Source organism: Saccopteryx bilineata, chromosome 4 (assembly GCF_036850765.1).
Source record: "Saccopteryx bilineata isolate mSacBil1 chromosome 4, mSacBil1_pri_phased_curated, whole genome shotgun sequence".
Lineage (NCBI taxonomy): Eukaryota > Metazoa > Chordata > Mammalia > Chiroptera > Emballonuridae > Saccopteryx > Saccopteryx bilineata.
This window is the reverse complement of record NC_089493.1, coordinates 21073152-21097984: the sequence shown is the minus strand read 5'-3', so window position 1 is coordinate 21097984 and position 24833 is coordinate 21073152. Positions and strand designations below refer to the sequence as shown.

General features: G+C 41.3%; 1 protein-coding gene across 2 annotated transcripts in view; it reads left to right on the top strand.

Annotated features, from left to right (window-relative positions):
• TSHR (thyroid stimulating hormone receptor) overlaps positions 1 to 23828 on the top strand; it is a 108691-nt gene extending 84863 nt beyond the window's left edge. For both annotated transcript variants that reach the window (XM_066273734.1, XM_066273733.1), the window contains 2 exons: positions 18031 to 18219; positions 20867 to 23828. In XM_066273734.1, the coding sequence (XP_066129831.1) occupies positions 18031 to 18219; positions 20867 to 22277 (1600 nt within the window). In that variant the 3' untranslated portion in view covers positions 22278 to 23828. The remainder of the gene's footprint in view (positions 1 to 18030; positions 18220 to 20866) is intronic.
• The last annotated feature ends 1005 nt before the right edge of the window (positions 23829 to 24833 follow it).

The following is a 24833-nucleotide window of genomic DNA, read 5'->3' as shown; positions in this document are numbered from 1 at the left end:
TTGGATAAAAGCCTCTGCTAGTGCTTTTCTGCCCAGCTGTTTGGAAGAAAGTTCTTGGTCTTTGAGACTCAGAAGGCCCCATGTCCCACTGTGTCATCCTGATGCCTGATCAGGCAGCCCCCTTGGTGTGGACATTTGTGGAGGCCCTCTTGTGGATAAAACAGATATTTTGAACAGCTGTCATTTGCAAAGTTCTGACACACAACGTCTGCAAATAGGCAGAAGGCACTCTAGTGTGCACAGAACACTTAGGTGAACAATGCCCGGCACAAAGAAGGGAGAGTATAAATGATAATTGCGTTCATATCTGGAAGAACTTAACATCATTGGGAAAGATGGGCTGTAAACATTTTTTAAAACAGCATGAAAAAAAAAAGGACTTCTTGGTGCATTTCCTCTGATGTACACCTCCACATCCAGTCAGTCATCAAGTTCTGTCAATTCCGTCTCCTTCCGCCCTCTGTCAGCGCTCTCTTCTCATCCCCCGGCTTTGACCCTAGTTTAGTATCTCATCACTGAGCAGCTAGTCAAGTCCATGCCAAAATGGAGGAGCACAGCAGCCAGGAGAAGCACGAGACCGTCAGTAGAGGCAAAAGGAAACACTAGAGGCTCTCGGACAGTCTCAAGGACTCATCCTCACTCTCACTTCTAACAATCCCACCTCCTTTTCAGATTAAATGCACCCACTTACTTGGGTTTATGGACTTATTCTCTTAATACATAGGATTCATGTAAGAGGGCAACTGAAAATCTATCATATCTCATGGAGATTTACTTTAAATTCATGGCAAATACTTATAAGTATTATATGCATTTTTATTTTTACTAAAAGACAAGTGAAAAAAAAAAGATGTGTTGACCTTTTCTGTGGTTTATTTTACACGAAAGATACTTTTTAAAGATATCTTTAGCTATTTCTTCAAAATAAAGGTGCTATTTCACCAATGAATGAGGAAAGTTGTTGCTTTCTAAAGAAACTTGTGATTAGGAAAGAGCCCTTCGAAACAGGTATTTAAAAACATGTCCATTTTATGTGATTCTCCTGATGAAAAAATGGTGAACGTCACTTGTAAAAAGTCTGTTTGGTTAACATCAGAAAATAAAGATTAACCTGTATTAAATCTTCCCGTGAGAACGAAGCTGCTCAAAACTGAACTGTGCGTTTAGGAAGAAGCTGGCTTACATTCCGGGACAAGCTGCTTATCTTGCCACGGACTCGTGAGAAACCCTGAGCCAAAGGCACCACACTTAAAGTGGCAGTAGCCTAAATGACACAAGCCTCCAAATCTCCCCTTGCCTTTCCTCCTGGTCCCTCTCCATTCCACCAAGAAAGAGAAAAATGAAGAATTTGGAAGCAGTGATCAATACAAGAGAGAAGTAAATGTAATTCCCAGGATGACCCAAGAGAGAGGTCCTGGGACTCTTGAGACTAAGGTGCTTATATCAGAACTAATGGATAGAGGGCACCAAGAGAAAGTTCTAGACATTAAAAGGGGTAGATAGATTACCTGACAAGATTAGCCGTATGAAAAACTGGTTTGAGAGGTGTTTTACACAACTTCAGAGCACATGGCAAGACAAAGGAGGGCCACCCAACCCAAGATAACGTTAATAAAAAAGAGAGGATACATCACATGAAGAAACAAAAAAGTTATACAGGAAAGGAAATTAAATTACAATATGTGGGTTGTAACAGGTAAAAAACAAAACATGGGTTTAAGCCAGTGGTTCTCAAAGTGTGCGCCCTAGAAGATTTCCAGGTGAGCCCTATGGTATTCCTGAAAAATATGTGCCTGTTGGGGACCAAAAAACCAACAGGGTTTTTGCAGTTTAGATTTTTGGGGGGACAGAGGTGTGGGGAATTGGCTGTAAGCTGACAGTCTGCCTAACCCCACACCTTATTTGCCTGATTAGGTTGCAAAAGGCTGTCAAGCTGTGGTGCTGGATTGTTTACACTACCCCCCATGTGCCCTGGAAAGACTGGAGGCAAAGTTTTTTCTATCCATTGTTTGGTATAATGTTAAGATGATATGTATAGTGGGGGTTTTGGATTGATGATTAAACATAAGGAATTGTCTCTTGGAGCCTTTTCGATTTCTATAAAAGAACAATATGTGGCAATATCTAAAAAAGTTTTGAACATTTCACTACAATTTTTCAACATCCTATTTAGGTGAATTAGGATTTTCTACCCTCAACACAATTAAGAGTAAAAAGAGAGAAATTCTTCAATGTATTGATGAGGAAATGAGAGTTTGCCTTTCAAATATATGCCCAAACAGTGAAGAAATCGCTAGGACACATCAGGCTCATGTTTCTCATAAACACAAGAATGAAAAAACTTAACACATCCGTGCTGGGACCTGCCGAATTTACTAAATCTTACTAAGAATGTATCTACTGTATATATATACATATAAAAAATAACTTTTTTGTCATTTTTTTTATTTTTAACCCCTCTTTTTTATGAATTCTAAAAATCATAATTCAAAAATGTAACATAAAAATGTTTTTTAATGTCAGAATAAATTTAATTTTGTCATATTTATTTTGTTTAATTACCATAAAAGCATGCTTGGACTTTATATATTTTTTCTTTAATATTTGACTTAATTATTATAACATATTTCTCATAAATTTGTATATAGTGGGCCTACAATTATTTGTAGGATTTTAAATGCACCCCAACTTCAAAAAGTTTGAGAACCACTGGTTTAAGCAAATGTGTCCTCAAGCTATTCCAGGGGAATAGGCAGGGTATCATGTAGGCACATGTACAGTGTGATGAGAGCTAAACACTCGTCTTCCATAGCAGGGAGTCAGCGGGTGAATCAAAAACCAAGAAGTCAAGAAATATTTACCATTATAGAAAAAATATCAGAAGATGACAATGGTTGCTTCTTCAAGAAGCAGAAGGCAGGGAGGGGCGGCACCAGGGCCAGCTGTGTGTGTTATTAAGCTTCCAGTGGAATTTGCTTTTTAAAAAATAGATCCATGCAGGCCCTGGCCGGTTGGTTCAGCGGTAGAGCGTCGGCCTGGCGTGCGGGGGACCTGGGTTCGATTCCCAGCCAGGGCACATAGGAGAAGCGCCCATTTGCTTCTCTACCCCCCCCCCTTCCTTTCTGTCTCTCTCTTCCCCTCCCGCAGCCAAGGCTCCATTGGAGCAAAGATGGCCCGGGCACTGGGGATGGCTCCTTGGCCTCTGCCCCAGGTGCTAGAGTGGCTCTGGTCTCAGCAGAGCGACGCCCCGGAGGGGCAGAGCATCGCCCCCTGGTGGGCAGAGCATCGCCCCTGGTGGGCGTGCCGGGTGGATCCCGGTCGGGCGCATGCGGGAGTCTGTCTGACTGTCTCTCCCCGTTTCCAGCTTCAGAAAAATACAAAAAAAAAAAAAAAAAAAAAAATAGATCCATGCAAATGTTAATTGAATTTAAATTTAAAAAGACAGCCCCAGCACAGGAAGAGAAGACAGTGGAGATGGCAGTGAAGAGGCCAGCAGGAGGAAAGTAAGAAGTGAATGAAGATGAGTCCAGTTTCGTTCTTCAAATTCCCAACAGTTGTTTAAAATGCATTTCTTAACGAACTATGCACTAAAGTGACATCACTTTAATTCTTGTCTTAAACTTCTGTCAAAATCTTCATTACTTTATTTCCTGCATTTCTTCTTATAACTAGATTTTAATATCCTAGGGGGGAAGGGCTGTATATATTTTGTAATTACCTACTTCAAAAGAGGACAGCAAGTACTCGAAAAGTATTTGATAAATTGTAACGGAACATCAAATAATCATGATTTGGTTGTGACTTGATGTAAAAGCCAAATTTGGAAAAGCTTAAATGCCATCTAAAAAAGAGAATTGAATGGCAAATCCATTTCTGCCTCATAAAGGTATTTATGAAGTAATACAGTCATCCCTAACAGTTGGCAAAACCGGTCAAACTGGCCCATTTAATTTACAACCTTTCACCAAAGTTATTTCTTAAAAACAAATATAATTTTAAATAGGTGGCTCATCTAAACTGAGATCTAGTCTACAATCTTTGTTTGCTTTTCAAAAAGTCTTTTTAATTTTATTTAATAACATTTTTACTTATTGATTTTTAATCAAGATATGCAATCTCATTTACTATTTTTATACTTTCCATTTTGTATTATCTTTGCTTCTTTCAATCTTATTTTGAAAGAGAAGCTCAAATTGATGTTTATAATCCCAAAGGAAAGAGCACAGTGAAATACAATGCCATCCATAGTAACCAGAGCTCTCTAAATTATGAAACCATCGCTAATGAGCATTAACTTACTGTTGACAATAACTATATCATTACAGTCCCTCTTACTATTATAAGTATCTCCTAAGAAGAGGAAATCTCTGTGATAATATCCTTGAGTTTACATTATATGTATCAATAAAAATAAATTTCAAAATTAACTTTTGTTCTTTTAGCTGATCAAACAAATCATTTGAAAATCTAAGGGTCATGGCACTACCACCTTGGTTTACAGAAAAAATAAGCATTTTATGTTTTTCTTTCTGACTCGGTAATCGCCACAAGATCATACTATTAGATGTCTGAAAAACTGTGGCCAGGTTCTTTTGGGCAGCATGTGTTGAATACATGATTTCCTAGGTTGCTCACTTTGTATTGAGGTATAATTTATATACAGTGATGTGCACAGTCTTCAAATATACAGTTAGATGAGTTTTAGCAAAACTATGTTACCCTACCCCAGTCAAGGCTTAGAACATTTTCATCACCAAGAAAGTTCCTCATGCCCCACCATCCCATAGACATCTATATATCTCATTATTCTTCTAGTGTAAAAATCCAAGGGTAAAATTATCAGGTCACAGGATAAATGTATATTTAACTTAATAGGAAATACTGCCAAACTTTTCCTGAACAGTTGTTCCATTCTCTCTTCACACCAGTGAAGTCTGAGATTTACAGGCTGGCCAACCCCCTTCCTTGCATTGTCAATATTTTTTGATGCTAGCTATTTAATGGGTATAAAACAGTATCTCATTGTAGCTTTACTTTATTTCCCTGATTATTAATGATGTTGGGCATCTTTTCCTGTACTTATTAGCCACTTGTATATTTTCTTTGGTCAAATATCTGTTCAAATATCTTACCCGTTTTTATTATTGAGTTGTGATCCTGGGTAAAATGATTGGCCTAAATAAAATGTTTAGCAGTGAGCACATGGGTCCTCCCCTGTCCTCTCTTTCTCTTTTCTCTTCCCTTTCTAAGAAGAAATGGCTAATCTGAAACTCGTGCAAGGTCCGCACTTACTTACTTTTGCTGCAGGCATTTTACTGAGCACCTACTGAAGACCAGGAAGGTTGGAAGGATGAGACTCAACCTCTGCTTTTAAAGAGGTTGCAATCAAATTCAGGAGAAATATGAATAAGGCATTATACTCTAAGTTTAATGTAAAAAAAGCCATAAAGATATTAGAGAATCAAGATAACATTTCTGGTTAGTATAATCAGGAAAGGTCTCATTTAATGAGGTGGTATTTGAGAAGATCTTCCGATGAGGGGTAGAATTGCAACAGAGATAGAGTTATAAAAAAAACAAAAGGTAAGTCTAAGGAAAACCTAGGATGTGTTCAAAGCTCAATTGGTTAGAGTTTCATCCCAATACACCATGGTTGCGGGTTCAATTCCCAGTCAGGGCACACACTAGAATCAACAAACGAATGCATAAATAAGTGGAACAACAAAACAATGTTTTTCTCTCTCTTTCTCTCTCTGTATCCCTCTCTTCCTCTCTCTAAAATCAATAAATTTTAAAAATATTTAAACAACAAAAAGAAAAAAAAAGAAAAACTGGCAGTTCCAAAATAGTCACTGTGGTGTAAAGCAGTGGTCCCCAACCTCCGGCCGCGGACCAGTACTGGTCCATGGGCCATTTGGTACTATTCTGCAGAGAAAGAATAAATAACTTACATTATTTCCATTTTATTTATATTTAAGTCTGAACCATGTTTTATTTTTAAAAATGACCAGATTCCCTCTGTTACATCCATCTAAGACTCACTTTTGATGCTTGTCTCGGTCACGTGATACATTTATCCGTCCCACCCTAAAGGCCGGACCGTGAAAATATCAATACTTTCTGATATTAAACCGGTCCATGGCCCAAAAAAGGTTGGGGACCACTGGTAAAGTACGGCATAGGGAGCATAGTCAATACTACTGTAATAACTCTGGATGAGGTCAGGTGGGGACTAGACTTAACAAGGTAACCACTTTACAAGTTATATTAATGTCTAACCATGATGCTGTACACATGAAACTAACAACTAACAACTGTAATTGGAATTTAAAAATAAAAAAGAAAAACATAATTTGGGTCAAAGGATAGAGTCCAAAAGTGTGTTGTGTTGAAATTATATTGTGAGGAATATGGCCCGACTCAGTAGATGAGTTGACCTACTGAAGGGTTACCATGAAACTATTTGTAAGGGTTGCATGACCCTTCTTTCCTTTGCCTCTGCCCACCCTCAGCCCTGACTATATTGGTCCTAGACACCTCTGTCCCAGCCACTGCTCTGGACTGCTAATCTCTTCCTTGTGGCTATCTGGCCTGCCCTGGACCTCCATTACGGAGAGGGCCATTGAGCTTGAAGACCAGACCTAATCAGCCTGCAGTTCCTGGTCTTGCTTTTGTGCTCACTTAGCAGAGCTCTCCTGGAGAGGAAGGGGACTCCCTAGGGGTGGACACCGGAGGAGGTTTGTCGACTGTGAAATGAATTGCAAAGATCAACAGACTTTTGCAGTTCGCCATCGGGCACCAAGCCAGACTCTTGCCAAGGGGCCACGTTGCTGAGGAAGAAACCAAAGCAACTGACTTTCCTAAATCACATACCCGTGTCTTCAGAGGCACAGCAAAGGAGAGGGCCTGCCACCATTTTCTGGAGTCTATGAGAGTTTTGAGGGAGGCGACAGAAGAATTTGAAGAGAAAGAAGAGACTTTCCAGAATTGAGTGCATGCTGGCCTCGTGCTGGGAACAAGAGGATAGTCAAGTTCAGCTCTAGGAATCTTCAGACCAGAGAGGATGGGTCAACAACTCAAGATAATTGATCAGTAACATCTTTTCCTACCACAGCCACCAATATGAGAAAAATGATCGATACTCTAATGATAGGGTTACTTTTTATAACTGCTGAGACATTTTCAGAGCATTTCCCAGTTGGGTGACTGGTTCATGGTGGGAGAGAGACAATGGAGTTATTGCAAAGATCCTCAAAGTCATTCATACACACCTGTGTCATTCTTCAACTGACTAAAAGTACTATTCTCAAAAGTTTTTTACTTTCAAAAGTTTTTTAATTTTACAAAAAGAGTTCTCCAAAGCACTGAGAGCCGCTGTCCTAGAGCAATGGTCTCAAATGATCAAGCATTTGACATCAGGGATTCCAGCTGAGTAAACGTCTTCCTATTTGTGCCAAGCCAAAAAATAGACTAAGATCACTTCTCATTTTTAAAAAAGAATAATTCACCTCTATTAACTGTTTCTTGTGACATGATTTTGCCGAAGTTCATTATTTAAGTGAGAACTTTTTGCCTTGATCAAAACTGATAGAACATAAAAGAATGTTTTGCTGAGTCTGAATCCTAGGAAAATAACATTTGTAAAATTTTCTAAACCATATAAATTCTGAACAGTTTTATTAAATAATCAACACTCTAAAGAGGAACCTATCAATAGTGATGAATCTTCAGAACAAAAAACAAGTAGGAGCACAACTTTTTTTCTTTACAACTTTAAGTATAAATAAATGTACCTATTAGTAAGTGTCTATGAGACTCACTGGTAAACATATTCATTTAAATTATTTTATTTTAGCCTATCAACCTCAAAGTACCCTGACTTCTCCAGCACCAGTCCTCTCATAATTTCTGGTGATTTCACCCATATCAAGTCTCAATTGCTTGTGTAATGAAGGAAGAGAAATGAGATTACATAGAGCCAAATAGATGAGGCAAAAATCATGTGTGCTCTGTTCTGTAGCATGCTTTACTGCTTTACTCACGACTTTACGATTATCTAAAAGATACTGCCAATAAGCTAACTGGTAGGAGGGGTAAATCAACCTAGGATTAACATTTTCAATAAATAGCACACAAGAAGCAGTTTTCAATTCATCCCAAGTAAATATGGAAGAGTATTACATTTTGACTCCTCTGGGATTTTTACTCTAGGAACAGGTGGAAGGAAAGTAGGTCGTTAAGGGTTTTCATTTGGATACACTAGCTCTGCTAAGTCTCTGAAATCCATTTTGTTAATTAGGTTCTGCTTCTGAGTCTAAAATAAATAAACACTTTTTTTTTTGAAAGTGGAGTTTTCATTTCTCACAGGTAGTGCTAAGGCTGATCCTTTCGCCACTGTAGAGACGGCCATTTTGTATGTGTGTTGGGGAGGGTGAGGAGAGGGAGGAGGATTTAACATTGGGGAGGACATAATTCTGTTTCGCCATCTGACTATTGGTAATAAACTGGCATCATTTCCTCTCGTCTCTGTGTGCAGGAGCTCTGAACTTACTGAGTTATATAGTCCACGGGTTGTTTTTCACTGCAGGATCCATTCTGCTAAGACATTAAACTCCATGAGATTTCAAAATCTGTCATTTTGAAACTATAGGCTTTTTAAAAAAAATGTGCAATTATGCAAACTCAAGAGAAAGAGGAAGAGGATAACAGCATTATCTGTGTTTCAAAGCAATTTTGTTTGTACACAAAGACTTCAGGAAAAAGGTTGGTAAATTATAATCATCTGAATCTTTGGACAAGCATTTTTTTAAATTACTAAGAAGAGCCATTTTTAGTTTCAGCTATGTGCTAGGTTCTATACAGATAGTATATCACCTTGAGCCTTTCTGACAATTCAATAGTAGATGTCATTATGCCTACTTGACAAGTGAGAAAACTGAGGTGCAGAGAAAGCAGCTTTGAGGATCTTAACGTAGACTAATTTTAAGGCATGCTAATTAGTGACTCACATGGTAGAAGCATAGAAGTTTATATGAAGTGGAGTTGAATCAGATGTCCTCCTTTGTCCTCATTCTTGCTTTTGAATCATTATCCCTCCCTCCTCTTTAAAACCCCTTCCCAACTTTGATCTCAGACCATCAGATATTACCATCCAAATATATTTTGTTTGTTATCGTTGACCTCCAGAGTAATTTTGTCTCATTTCTTGAAGATTTCAGCTGATTCACTGTGAGTGACTTTTCTAACAGTACTCCTCTCATCATTTTTGGTGATTTCAATATCCATATTGATCATCTTCCTTATACTTTGGCCTCTGGCCTTCACTCCTCCAATAAACTTGCCACTTGACCTTCAAACTTCACTTTCATGGTCAGACCCTAGACCTGTCATTGCCAATGTCTGTGAACCCTCCATCATATCAACCTCAGGCATCTTTCCATCTCTTTCCCTTTTATACGTTAATTCCTTCAACTCTTTGGTCTCACGAGGATCTATAATCCATCACTAATATTGTACTATCTTTCACCTTACTCCTTCCTGATGCAGCTTAAATTCTATTGTCTGCCATTATAAACACTGACATGTACCACAGCCAACTAACTGCTTTGCTCCTCTCTCTTATATTCCTGTCCTAGAAAATCCCTACCCTGGTTAAATGCAGCTACCCTCCTACTGTGGGCCTGAACTTTTGCAGGTGAGCATGGCAAGTGGCTTTGCTTTAAATCATTTACTATTGTGGCCCCAAGAACTCCAGAGCAGTACCACCGCAGTTCCCCACTCACCTTCCCACTGTCCTGCATAAACATGTCATACTTTTCATCAGTTCCCTGGTCCTTTTCCCCATTCTCACACTGAGTTGGTCACCTTGACTTCCATTTCATGAAGAATAAAATCAATTAAAAGAGACTTATCCGTGTTCCCACCACCACATCTACCCATCTTCCTGCATCTATGTCCACACCCTCTGTCTTCTCTCCTGTATTCTGAGTCGCTTTTTAAGGCTGGCCCCTTCACCATGGTCCTCCATTCCCTGCCCTCTCAGCAATTCAAGAGCATTTAGTTAGCAATCCTCACCTTTCTGTACTATAGCATCTATATTTTCCTCTTCACCAGGTGGTTGCCCATCAGCACTTAAACATGCTATAGGTTAAAAGATACCTAAAATACATACATATCAATCAGCTATAATACCGAGATCTGTTTGGGTCCTGACACCAATGAGGCAACCACCTTGCCTCTCTTGGAACAATGATTGACTATTTGATGGCTTTAAAGGGTTATTATTGTTTTAGGTGTTCTTTTAGTTTAAAGAGATGATCTTCTATAGCTATACATTGAAATATTTATAATTTTAAAATATCCCTTCAATTCCATATCTATTTCTGACCTATTTATTTGTGTCCTTTTACAGCAAGACATCACAAAAGACTTGGTTAGGGTTCTAATTCCTCTGCCCAAATCTCAGTGCTCACCCCAATCTGGTTTTCACTGCCTGCCATGCCACTGAAACCATGGGACCAGTGACTTCACAGTTCCTACATCAAATGGCCAATTCTTAGTTCTCATCTCAGAAGCCTTTGACTCAGTCGATAGGTCCAATCTCTTAGGAGTACCTTCTTCTTTGGCTTCCCAGGCACCAACCCCTCTTGGTTTTTCTCCTGACCTCTGATGGTTCCTTCCCAGTCTCCTTTTCTAGTTTATCCTTTTCTTCCTGATCTCTTCATGTTAGAGTGCCCCTAAGCTCCATCTTTGGTCTTCTTTTTATCTCTATCTCCATTCACTTCCTTGGTGATCTCATCCAGTTGTATGACTTTGCATAATGCTTGTGCTACCCAAGTAGAACCCTCCAATCCAGACAACTCTCCCAAATTCCAGACTTATAATGCACTGCCTACGTGACATTGCCATCTGGATATCTAATAGGCATCCCAAATTTGATCTGTCCGAAACTGAATCCTTGATCATTCCTTCCAAACCTGCCTTGCCTGCGGCTTCCCCCATCTCAGGAAACGGTAAACCCATCCTTTGAGTTGCAGACCAGAAATCATGGAGTCATCCTTGACTTTTCTACTTCTCTTATACCCCATATCCAAGCCATCAGAAACTCCCATTTTCCCTACCTTTTAAAGCTATGCAAACTTTGGATGACCTACAAGGCATAAATGATATGGATCCCGATTACCTCTCTGACTACTCCCACATTTTCTGAACTCTCCTCCAACCTACCACTGTCTCAGCTCCAGCCACATTGGCCTCCTTGCATGCGCAAACATACCAACATACACTCTTACCTCAGGGCCTTTGCACTGGCTGGTGTCTCTGCTTGCTATGCTCTTCGCCAGCATGGCTCTCTTACTCACCTCCTTCAGGTCTTTGCTCAACTGTCTCCTCAGTGAGGTCCTCCTTGACAGCCTCACTTATCTCTAGTTATGACCATACTTCTGGGGCTCTTTCTTTCTTTTTCTCTCTATTTCTTCTTTCCCATGGTACTTATAATCATCATCTAACTGTGAGTTGTACATTTTTGTTAAATTCTCTCTCCCCACTAGAATATAAGCATGAGAAGAACAAGAATTTCTGCATGGTTAGTTTACTGCTATAGTCCTAGCTTCTAGAAAATGTAATAAATGCATATTGTGTTTTTAAACAAATAATTAGATAAGCTCACTGTCTTGAACTTACAGCTAAACCCTTAAGTTATTTTAACTTGGTATTAATAGATGAATTAAACTTCCTTTCAAGCAGCAAATTAATGTTCTTTCTGCTCTCAGATGCATTTCATCTACCAAGTTACACACGTGGCTACACATTGACAATAGGTCAGCCGCAGAGACCTTTAGAAAATCCACACTCTTTACATGCAAGTGTAAAAGAGACTTGCATTGCTGCTGAAACTTTGGCAGGCCATTTAGTACTTATTTAATTTGCAATTAAGTTCATCAAAGGTTAGTCTTAAATAATAATGACAAAATATCTCATAAAAAAATGGAAGTTGTTCCAATGTTTGGGGATGCTATTCTACATAATTGCTTCTAGGGAGCACTTTGTTCTTCCTATGACATCAAATATCAGTCGGCTCTTTATTATTTCTTAGCATCATGAAATCTGGTGATATTCTTGCCTTGTATATATCCCGGTAAGACTCATTCTCTCCAAATTCAGATCTTGTTAGTTTCATCAGACACCTAACTTGAGACAGTTCCCATGACCTAGACTTCAAACTGTCTGCCAGGCTCAGCTCAGCTGCATTCTGTTTTGTGAGTATATACTTGCTAGAGACACGTTCTCATGAAGCTTAGTGCCCATCACTTAATGAACTCTTTGTGGAAAGTGCCTGAGTCAATACGAGAGAGGGAGGCCCTTCAGCCTGTAGGCGTCCATTCATTTGGCTACATTCACAAATTCAAGATCCCTTAACTGCTGATAGCTACTCTCCTTAGTCTTTTCATTCTGAAAACAAAATTTAACTATATTTTGAAGATGGTATTTTATAAAAGTACACTATTAAGAAATTCTGGATTCAAAGTGGTCAAAAATTTTAAGTAAACAAGAAAAGATACAGCTTCAAATAACTTAAAATGATCCCTGCTTATCAGATGTTAGGATTTCTCCAGACTGAGGCCCTTCCTCTGTCAATGCCCAAGTTGGGAGACTGTGTACTGTGGCTCAGTTCTCAACAAGATTCGTTCTAAGCTTTTGCTTAGAACAGTATTACATGCTAAATGAAGCAGTGATTAAAAGTTGAAGATGGTGGCTTACGGTCCAGGACCTGTGTCCCTGCAGCAGCTCCCTATTGATGGAGGAGAAAAGTCCCCTGGGTCCTTTCAGGATTAACTTATTCAAAAGGAAACAATAGAAAAATACCCAACATGCAGAAGTTTTGTGAAGAAAATTAAGGGAAGCCACAGTACATGCCAAAGGCTGAGGAAGACCGCCCTTCAGAGGATGTACCGAAGGAGGCGGAAGAAATCCTCAGCCTTCCGAAGAAGGTTGGGAAGTGTACAGGTGCATCGACCTTCCTTCCTGGTAACCCAGACTGTCTAATTGAAACTGCAGATCTCGGCCTGACCTGTGGTGGCGCAGTGGATAAAGCGTCGACCTAGAAATGCTGAGGTCGCCGGTTCGAAACCCTGGGCTTGCCTGGGCAAGGCACATATGGGAGTTGATGCTTCCAGCTCCTCCCCCCCCTTCTCTCTCTCTGTTTCTCCTCTCTCTCTCTCTCTGTCTCTCCCTCTCCTCTCTAAAATGAATAAATTAAAAAAAAAAAGAATAAAAAAAAAAGAAACTGCTGATCTCTGCAAGGAAGCTTAAATCCAAAAGGCTGGAGAAAAGCAACTGTTCTCTTGACCTGACTCTGTAAGGGCCGAAGTGGCAGGAGCAGAGCAGCCTGAGTCCGGAGAGGGTCCCGCTCCAGGGGGACTTTTGCAGCAGCAGGTGTAATGGGTACTTAAAGCTACATCAGGTGGCTCGTGCCCGTGCGGAGTAAGGTGGCTCCAGATAGAGTCCAATTTGGGCTGTAAGTGGCCTGAAGCCCTTGAGATGAGGTTGGAGAGGAAGGCAAGGGTTCTGCAGGACCTTGAAGGACACAGTAGGAAGAGTAGATTTTATTAATGGTACTTCGGGGAATCACTGCAAGGTTTTGAGCAAGAGTGTGACCTTTCTCAACTGATGTGTTATGACTATTCTGACTGCTGTGTGAAGAATGGATCGGAAGAAATTAAGGGTGGACCAGAAAGCTATTGCAGTTAGAGATGATGTTAGCTTGAACTATAGGGCTTATATTAGGGATACAAATACATGGACTCAGGAATCTTTAAGAGTTCAAATCCACAGGTCTTTTTCCAGGTTAAGCAGAGAAGGAGCAAGATGGGGTTGGGGTGAGGAGATCATAAGTTGGGATGGACCTGTTAAGTTGGAGGTGCCTGTGAGGCATCCAGGTGGAGAAGTCAAATAAGCAGTTGAATATACAAGTCAAGATCTTAGCTAGGCCAATATTTTCTGGTTGCTAGCTTCTCGCTTGAACTCAATAAACTCCAAATTGAGGTAAGGAAGGAATTAACATTCAATGACCCATTATGTTACAGATGTTCCCGTCCTAAAGTTTATATGCATTTTCCATCACCTGCTTTCTCCACGCCAGCCCAGGTACCGTCCCAATTCAGCCTCACTGGGACCCAACTAGAGGCCACCAGAGGTACACCCATTGCAGATTTACTCAGACAGACCATAGAATCAATTCCTCCCAGACTCCAGAATTAGTTCTTAGAGGGTTCACAGATCCTTCACCTGGATCTGTGTTCAGAGACTCCAGAGACCTGCCCTGACCGGGTGGCTCTGTTGGTTGGAACATCGTCCCAGTAGCCAGGGGTGCAGGTTTGATCCCAGGCACATACAAGGAACAACCAGTGAATGCGTGGATGGGTGGAGCAACAGATCTATGTTTCTCTCTCTCTTTCTCTCTCTCCCTCTCTCTCTAAAATAATTTTTTTTTTAAAAAAAAAAAGGACTCCAGAGACCTGAGGTAAGGGGTAGAGAAAAGCTGGAGGGACATGGGACCGAGGAACTCTAAACCCAAATGTCCATTATGGCTCCGCTCTTGGTTCCGTGAGTGTTTGGACACAATATGCCTTGTCTCTTTGTCTTAACTGTAGTATCCACAAAAATGCTGAGAATTCAGACGAGATTCTGAATTACCTACGGAGCATTTTCAGTTATGCAGAGTCCTGGGCTCTGCCATCAGAGAGTGTAACTCAGATGGTCTGGGCTAGCTCTGGAGTCTGGTTCTGGTCCAGGGTGGGGCTGGAACTGGAAACACAGATTTATAGAGCAGTGGAGTACCAGTTTTCACCCACTTTCTGCCTCAGGGCTGTCCCCACCACTGAGATCACTATGGCAGTTTTAAAGTTAGGCATCCAATTCTTTGACACTCCTCCCACTGGGGTTCTGTGTCTCCTGCCCTTGAGTCACCAGTTGTCTTGAGACATTCTCTCCAGATGTTCCCTCTCAAAATCTGGTTGCCATGATGTGAGGAACCCAGGCCACGTAGGGAGGCCACATCATCAGTTCCAGCTGAGCTCAGCTTTGATTCACCCCGGCCCTGGTACCAGACTCGCAAGTGAAGGAGCCTGCCGATAGTCTAGCCCCTAGCCATTGAGTCATCCCACCTTCAAGTCTTCCCAGCTGAGCCCCAGACATCTCAGAGCAGCGACAAGTCATCCCCGCCATGTCCTGCTAAAACCCTTGACCCACAGAAGCTATTCTTGGAATAAAAGGATTGTCGTTTGATGCCACTTAGTTTTAGGATGTCTTGTCACGCAATAACAGGAATGGTTACGAAAGTGTTTTCTCAAGAAATTCCTATTAATACAGAGAACAGACTGACTTGTCAGAGGACAGGGGGCTGGGGACTGGGTGAAGAAGGTGAAGGAGCTGTAGAAATTGGTAGTTAAGGATAGTCACAGAGATGAAGATCACAGCATAAGAAACATAGTCAATATGGTGATAGCTGTGGGTGGGGCCCAGTGGGAACTTAAAACACGGGGGGGGGGGGGGGGGGCCGCTCTGTAAAGTAAATGATTATCTAACTACTCTGCTGTGCACCTGAAACCAACACAGAATGATATTGAATGTGGACTATAATAAATGCAACATAAATAACTAAAATTTAATTTAAAAATAAAAGAAATATCTAATAAAATCCAAACACAGTCAGTGCATCCAATACTGACAGACAAGCATCACTGGATCCAGAGACATAGACTTTGCTTCTAGAAGCCTGGAGGCAGAAAGATGGCCACAGCGTGAAGGGAGCCCAGCTAAAAGAAAAAGACAGAGGCAGGGACAAAGGCAGGAGCACAAAGTCTGGCTTCATTTACTTTCCATTGGGCTCAAGGCTGCCTCCAGAACCCCTCAGCTGCAAAGTTGTTTGTTTAGGCCAATTTCTTCCCAAACGTACTTGCATATTGTTAAAAATCACCTGGGAATCAGACAGTACCCAGCACCAAGGGGAATTCTTATCACCAGGCAAGTCTGGGGATTACTGAATCATAGAATTTTTAAATTAAATAACAAAACAAAAAAGCAGCATGGCACCTTTCTCTGAGAATCACAGTTCTATGGTGAGAAGGGGGTTAATACATGAGCTTCATATTTATAAAAACTGAGTAGTGGCCATGCCTGGTTGGCTCAGTGGTAGAACGTCGGCCTGGTGTATGGATGTCCCGGGTTCAATTCCCAGTCAGGGCACACAGGAGAGCGACCATCTGCTCCCCCCCCCCACTTTCCCTCTCCCCTCCCACTGCCATGGCTGAATTGGTTCAAGCAAGTTGGTCCAGACACTGAGGATGGCTCTGTGGAGCCTCAACCTCAAGTGCTAAAAATAGCTCAGTTGCAAGCATGGCCCCAGATGGGCAGAACATCACAAGTAGGGAGCTTACCTGGTGGATCCCAGTTGGGGCACATGCGGAAGTCTGTCTCTCTGTCTCCCCTCCTCTCACTTAAAAAGAAAACACGAAAAGAAAACTGAGTAGTAAGTTCTTGCGGCCTGGAACTCTGAGAGTGCAAACCCCAGTGAAGTCCAATTACAATGATGTGGAGGAAGAAGTTGTAATATTGAAATCCACTCACTAATCACCATAATTATATTAAATATTTTTAAATGTAATTGCAAAAACGTGATAAAATATGTAAAAATAGAACCGTAACAAACATTTTTACTGATAAAATATAAAATGGGAGATATTGGGTTAAATATTCATGATAGTATTCAAGCTATGATTCAATGCAATTAAAAATGATGGGGCAGCCTGACCTGTGGTGGCGCAGTGGGTAAAGCGTCGACCTGGAATGCTGGGGTCTCCGGTTTGAAACCCTGGGCTTGCCTGGTCAAGGCACATATGGGAGTTGATGCTTCCTGCTCCTTCCCCCTTTGCCTCTCTTTCTCTCATACACTCTCTCTCTCCTTTCTCTCTAAAAATTAACAAATTGGGGGGAAAAATGATGAAGCAAGAGGTGTAACCCGGGCCCTCTGGGACTGAGCAGCAGACTAGAGACTTGTTTGGAGGTTCTAGTAGGGGAGTGCAGCTACTCATATGCCCTTGACCGAAGAACGGTCCTCTCCTCTAGCGGAGAAGGTCGTCCTCTTCCACCGAGCACGCAGCTATGGGAGGGATGCGGTGAGGGAGGAAGGGGACCCCTGCCTACCCAGCCAGATCAGCTGAATCGACCCTGGCGATCAATGGGGTGACAGATGTTGCAGCCAGATCGCCCTCACATCCATAGCAGCAGACTAGCAACGTTGCACAAGAGCCATGCCTTAATAATACTTTAGTAACTAACACCAGTATCTACACTGTCTCCAGCCTCGCCACCTCCCCCAGCGTTTTCAGAGAGACTTGGACCTTATTTCAGATTATTATTGAAAATACTACAGTTTTCTTTCAGGAACACATTTGCATCCTTCTAAAGAAACTGGGGAAGCATCCTGAGTCATGAATTCACCATGTAACTGGTATGACTCCCAAGTTCTGCATCATTAGGAGACGTTCATGATAATGGTGTTGATCCATATCGTTGGGCAGTTTATTAACCTTAAAAACCTAGTGCACACAGAGACTGAGAGCAATTTTGGCCCCTTTGAGCCTGTGCAGATATATCTCTCTTGCCTCTTGAGACCCTTTAAGAGTCATAGGTGTCATTTTCCACAGTAGGATCTACATCTGTCTCTCATTCCAATAGTTTGTATGGATTGCGATGGATAAAATAAAATTTCTGCTCAATGGTTATTTGTATTGATGGATGCTGGAGTTCCAAGCAATAAAAATTGAAGTCCCTTGTAACCTTTCATTAAATGCCTAATATCCTTTCTTAGACCAGAGGCTATATATAAAGAGTGCATATCCAATAGCAAAAATCAACCTGTGATCTCTGATCATTTCCTGCCTGTTTGACTTTCTGGCCAAGAGCTAGAGGCCCTGGCTGCTTACCGCCACTCTGTATTACTCTGTTTTCTCCCTCTTCATACCCCTCCAGGGACATCTCTTATACCAGTGTCACCACCCTCCCATCCAAAGGCCTGGAGCACCTCAAGGAACTGGTAGCAAGAAACACTTGGACTCTAAAGAAACTTCCACTTTCCTTGAGTTTCCTTCATCTCACACGGGCAGACCTTTCTTATCCGAGCCACTGCTGTGCTTTTAAGAATCAGAAGAAAATCAGAGGGTAAGTGGCAGGTGCCTGGAATAAGTAATAAAAGGCCTTGGAAAAAGTTGAATTAATTTCTAGGTTCGGCGAAGAAGCTTTGTGGTTTGAAAAACATGTAGAAAGACTTGGAAGCTTCCCTAAGAAACATGAAATCCATGGGGCACAATGACTGCAGACTCAAAGTGGTTGCAGATGACCAGTCAGGCCAAGGTCAATGGATCACAAAAGGGGAAGGGAGGAGAGTAAGAGATGACATAGGAAAGACAGGAACCGATCGTATAGAAGCTTATCAAGATCACATTACATGACCCCTGGCCTCCAGATGCAACACATTCGATGACACAATTATGAGTACAAACTTAGAAGCACAAGCTATTGGGTTACCTGGTCAATTATGGCTTTGCAAATATCACATCTTACTGATCACATGTGTGGGCTTTGGAGTCAGCTGGGTTTTTACCTCATCTCTGCAACTTCTCACTTCCTTGGTGTGTTGTCCCAGCTCACTAAAGTAACCTCCCTGAGCCTCTGAGAATGGAGCTCATAATGCTTTATCATTTATAAAGGTTTTGAGAATATTACATGAAAAACTGAATGGAGCCTGACCAGGCGGTGGCGCAGTGGATAGAGCATCAGACTGGGATGCGGAAGGACCCAGGTTTGAGACCCCGAGGTTACCAGCTTGAGCACGGGCTCATCTGGTTTGAGCAAAAGCTCATCAGCTTGAACCCAGGGTCGCTGGCTCCAGCAAGGGGTTACTCGCTCTCCTGAAGGCCCACGGTCAAGGCACATATGAGAAAGCAATCAATGAACAACTAAGATGTCACAACGCGCAATGAAAGACTGATGATTGATGTTTCTCATCTCTCTCCGTTTCTGTCTGTCTGTCCTTGTCTATCCCTCTCTCTGACTCTCTCTGTCTCTGTAAAAAATAAATAAAAATAATAATAATAATAATAATAATAATAATAATAATAAACTGAATGGAAAATACCTATCACAATTACCTGGATTGACTTGGGGTGGTGAACACACAATACAATATAAAGATGGTGCATCTGAAACCTATATGATTTTATTAACCAATGTCACCCCAATAAAGTCAATTAAAATTTTAAAATAAAAATATAAATTATTTTTAAGTAACTTTAAATACTTCCACATTTTATTTTAGGCAAAATGTAATAGGTTTTTATAGACCTAAAAATTGTCTACTGTCAAACAAAACAAAAAAAAATTTTAACCCTAGAAAAAAACAATTACCTGCAATAGTATAAGCTCTCAATGTGTATTATTTTATAATTAGGCTGCTTATGAGGCTGCCGAGGAGGGGTGGATGCCTTTTTCTCTCCATTCTTTCTCTGAAACTTGTCTTCACCTACACTCTTACTCTGCATTGTTTCGCCTTTGTGTCTCATGCCATCCCATTCTCCTAATGCCACCGTCATTTATGGCTTATTCATTCTGTCTCTAGATAATATCTACTGTTGACCTTCTGTACTCACACTTGCATTCAGAAATAAATTGGGATCCAGTAGCGGGGAGAAGTGAGTGGGAAAGTTGAACAGCTGTGCAGAGGCCAATACAGGTGCAACACCTGCAGAAAGTTAGGGTGGGGTATAGGATGGTGACAGCAGGCTCTCGACTGATGCCATGTGGCTCAGACTCAGAAAGGACCAGTGATGGGTGGGAGGCTGATGGACTCCAAGGGCAGGGTCCAAATTTCCCATTAAACTCCAAACAGGTTGTAACAAGCAACACATTGAGCATTTTAACCCAATGGAGGATCAACATCCGCTCACTGAGTTAAAGAATCCCTTTTGATGTTAGTCTGGTAGGCTAGCAATTAACTAAGTCTTACTCCCATGAGCATGCCTGCACGATAGTGTCCATTTTTTCATTTGTTCAATAAAGATTTATTGAGCACCTACTGTGTGCCTGGCACTGTCCTATCCACAGCAATAAATAGGACAGACAAGTCTTTTATTTATATCCTAGTAAGTCAGAAAATAAACAAGCAAACAAATAAGTTATCAGATAATACTATGAAGGAAATAAACACAAGGGTAGGACAATTTACTTAAGACAAGCAGGGAAGCGCACTCCAACAAAGGGACATTTGACTTTAAAACTGAATAACAGAAGCATTTTTTTTTCAGGCAAAGGGAATACACGTTCTAAAGCTCTGAATGGGAATAATGACAATAACCAACACATACCTGGCACTAACCATGTTCCAGCGGCAGTAGAAGAGCTTTAAAAAGATGAACTCATCTAATCCTTTAACAACGTTATATGAAATAGATACCTCCATGATTCCATTTTTAAATGGGATAAACCAAGGTTCATAGACCTGCCCGAGGTGAAACAGCTAGTAAATAATAAAACCAGGTCCTAACCGAGGCAGACCTGCTCCAGCACCAACCCTTTCTTTCTCACCACTGTTTCTTAAACTGGTTGTAGACGAGAATGAGAGCCCATGTCACTGGAGCACAGTAGAGAGGGGGAGGGTACTAGGAAATGACGTAGGAGGGACGGGCCTGACCAGATCACATAGGATCTTGTGGAATCATATAGATCATAGTACGCATTCTGTATATTTTGCTAAGTGTTGTGGGTACCATCAGTGAATTTTCAGCAGTGACTTATTTCTGTTGCCTTGCAGAATCCTGGAGTCCTTAATTTGTAATGAGAGCAGTATTCGCAGCCTGCGCCAGAGAAAATCTGTGAGTGCTTTGAACGGTCCCTTCTACCAGGACTATGAGGAGGACCCTGGTGACCACAATGCTGGGTACAAGGAAAAGTCCGAGTTCCAGGATTCCCACTCTCACTATTACGTCTTTTTTGAAGAACAAGAAGATGAGATCATTGGTTTTGGCCAGGAGCTCAAAAACCCACAGGAAGAGACCCTACAGGCCTTTGATAGCCATTATGACTACACAGTATGTGGGGGCAATGAGGACATGGTGTGTACCCCCAAGTCAGATGAGTTCAACCCCTGTGAAGACATAATGGGCTACAAGTTCCTGAGAATTGTGGTGTGGTTTGTTAGTCTGCTGGCTCTCTTTGGCAATGTCTTCGTCCTGGTCATCCTCCTCACCAGCCACTACAAAATGACGGTCCCACGCTTTCTCATGTGCAACCTGGCCTTTGCAGATTTCTGCATGGGGATGTATCTACTGCTTATTGCTTCCGTAGACCTCTATACTCATTCTGAGTACTACAACCATGCCATCGACTGGCAGACGGGCCCCGGATGCAACACAGCCGGTTTCTTTACTGTCTTTGCTAGTGAGTTGTCAGTGTACACACTGACAGTCATCACCCTGGAGCGCTGGTACGCCATCACCTTCGCCATGCGCCTGGACCGGAAAATCCGCCTCAGGCATGCATACGCCATCATGGTTGGAGGCTGGGTGGGCTGCTTCCTGCTCGCCCTGCTCCCTTTGGTGGGAATAAGCAGCTATGCCAAGGTCAGCATCTGCTTGCCTATGGACACCGAGACCCCTCTTGCCCTGGCATATATTATCCTTGTTCTGTTGCTCAACATAGTCGCCTTTATCATCGTCTGCTTTTGTTATGTGAAGATCTACATCACAGTCCGAAATCCCCAGTACAACCCAGGGGACAAAGACACCAAAATTGCCAAAAGGATGGCTGTCTTGATCTTCACTGACTTCATGTGCATGGCCCCAATCTCATTTTATGCACTGTCAGCACTGATGAACAAACCTCTTATCACTGTCACCAACTCCAAAATCTTGCTGGTTCTCTTCTATCCACTTAACTCCTGTGCCAACCCATTCCTCTATGCGATTTTCACCAAGACCTTTCAGCGGGATGTATTTGTCCTGCTCAGCAGGTTTGGCATCTGTAAACGCCAGGCCCAGGTGTACAGGGGCCAGAGGGTTTCGCCGAAGAACAGCACTGGTATCCAGGTCCATAAGGTCAGCCATGACAGGCAACAAAATCTGTCCAACATGCAAGATGACTATGAACTGCTTGAAAAAAACACCCATCTAACCCTAAATAAGCAGGGCCAAATTTTAAAAGATTATAAGCAAACAGTTTTGTAAGCTGACCCTATACTACTCACAGTGGAAGGGGGACTTATACAAGGTTGGTTTCTTGAATACACATTTCAACTCCTTGACACACACAAGACTGCTTACCTAGCTCTTGTGCAGGTGACATTTCATCTCTCCAGAGGAACTATCTTTAACCTAATCATCACTCCCAAGAAGGAAGAGAGGCTATTAGCATGTTGGAACCCCCAGTGATATCTAAATAATCTCTACTTTTGGAAGGCTTGCTTAATGCTACGTGCAGACATGATATCATGTAAGATGCTCAACAAATAACTCATCCATGTCAACACTGAGCTTCTCACTTGTATATAACATTTCATACTAGAGATTCAGCAAATGACCAATGATTAACTGGGTTGGCAATTACAAAATAAAAGCAGCCACATGTTGGCTCAGTCCAACCTCATGTTTCCTGATTCAACCAAAGAGAGTTTGAGTTCCTTGAAAGTGAAAAGTCAAACACAACATCACGCAAGGAATGGCCATCAGGGGACATGAAGGAGGGGAACGGCTTAGCTTCGACTTGTGTTTTTTTTCAGTCTGTGAAACTATTAATCATCTCTTCATAAGGACCTACCTGATGTGACCCAACTGTTTTGTGCTGCCCAGAAAAACTGGCAGGATTTCAGCTTATGTGGCCAAGCAAACTAAGGCTTGCTCATCTTGGCTAGTCTCATGGTCTGACAGACATGACCTCAAGAAATATTTCTAAGGAGCAACAAGTGGGAATTATGAGCAGAGCACACTAAATCACCCACTGATTGAAAAGCAGGCTGGACACCAGGTAACTGTTGAACCCTGGGCAAATCCCTGGCCCTCAGGGGTCTGTAGGAATGAAGGAGCTGGATGGCCTCTTTGAGTTTTAAAACTCTATATATGTCCTTTTCCCGTAAAACATGTTTCCATGACAAAGAGAAAGAAAAGTATTAAGGAAGAAGATTCTGCTATTCCCATCTTGTAGGGCTGCCATCTCCTTCTATTTGGAGCCTAGACATATGACCCAGGAAATGTTTTGTTTATTTCAGTTTTGGTTATGATGTCTGTACCAAAAATTCTATTGAGTGACCATATTGGGCTGGATCTGAATCACTAATTACTAGGCCCACACAGCTCTAATTATCAGGCCAAAAGCAGATTGCTATTCATACAATAGAATAAAAGGCAGTTTTGTGAAATTCAGTTCTTTAGAGTTACTGTTTCACTGTGCAGATTCACTTGAAAACATTTAACTTGCCTTCAGAGATTGATTTCCTTACTTAGCTATTTCCAACCCACAATACAATACCAAAGCATCAAGAGAAGTTTCTTCTCTCAGAAACTACCAGCTTTTTCCAACCTTGTTGATCACTAGACATAACATTTCTTATCCCCGACAGTGCACCCTTACTTAAAGTGCTCGGGATCTTTATCTATACTATAGATCTACTCTCCAAGTTATCTGTCAACACAGCCCCTTAATTTCATCCCAAGCAGAGATGGCATCTGATTCTCAGTGCTCATGAACCATCCATGAATTTAAACCACACCATGAATTTAAAGCTTTTCTGTTTTAACTCTGTGGGGTAGGATTAGTGGGCCCAATGGGCCCCCTGAGGTGATCTCGATTCACGTGGAATTTCTTGATAGCCACAACAATTTCTGTTGATCACAGCAACCTGGATGTCTTAATAGAAATACATATTATGTACACCTAAAATCATGACTTAGACACAAGTTCCTTTGTAACTAATAAAATTAAACAAATGTGCTACCTTTTGGCACGTGGTTTCTCACCTGTGACATTTTAAAATATCACACCTTGATAAACAATGTGTTTTCTCTTGAGTAGTTGAAATAATGATTTGATAACAATCTTAGAAAAGTAACTTCATCAGAATTATTACTAAAATTTGCATTTACAACTTGAAATAAATATTCTTCCTCAGAAATGACCTTTGGGTCCTAGAGGGCTGAAGTTTGTAATTTGTGACTTCTTTTAGGGCTACCATTAATGTATTAAAACTAAAAACAGGAAAAAAAATTGGCACACTAATAAATCCATCTTAATAAATAAATTATTGACTATCAATAACTTCAGTATAACATTGTATCCTGATTATAAATGGTCTTTAAGTGAAAAAAAAACATAATATATTGAATTATGATACATTGACAGGAAGTAATGGTTAAGGGAAAAAATATGATTAGTATTAACACTAAGAATTTAAATAGCACCCTACTGAAGATAACAAATCTATAAGACCTGGTCAGAGTTCACTTTTTCTGGTGGCTTTCAAATATCTGAAAATAGACCTAAATGAATGAGGAAAATTGACCTCAGGAGTGTCATAATTATCAGGCCAACAGCAGATTGGTATTTGTAAAGCCAGGAGCCACCATCATGGCCATTCACATGCAGGTTCGCATTAGATTTGGACAGATGGTAATGAAACAATGGAGACAAGAACTGATGGGCCATCATCTTTAAGCCTAGCTTACACCGGCAGGCAAGTAAAAACACACACTGGGCTCCAAAACACACTCATTCAGTGCTCACAAAGCTAC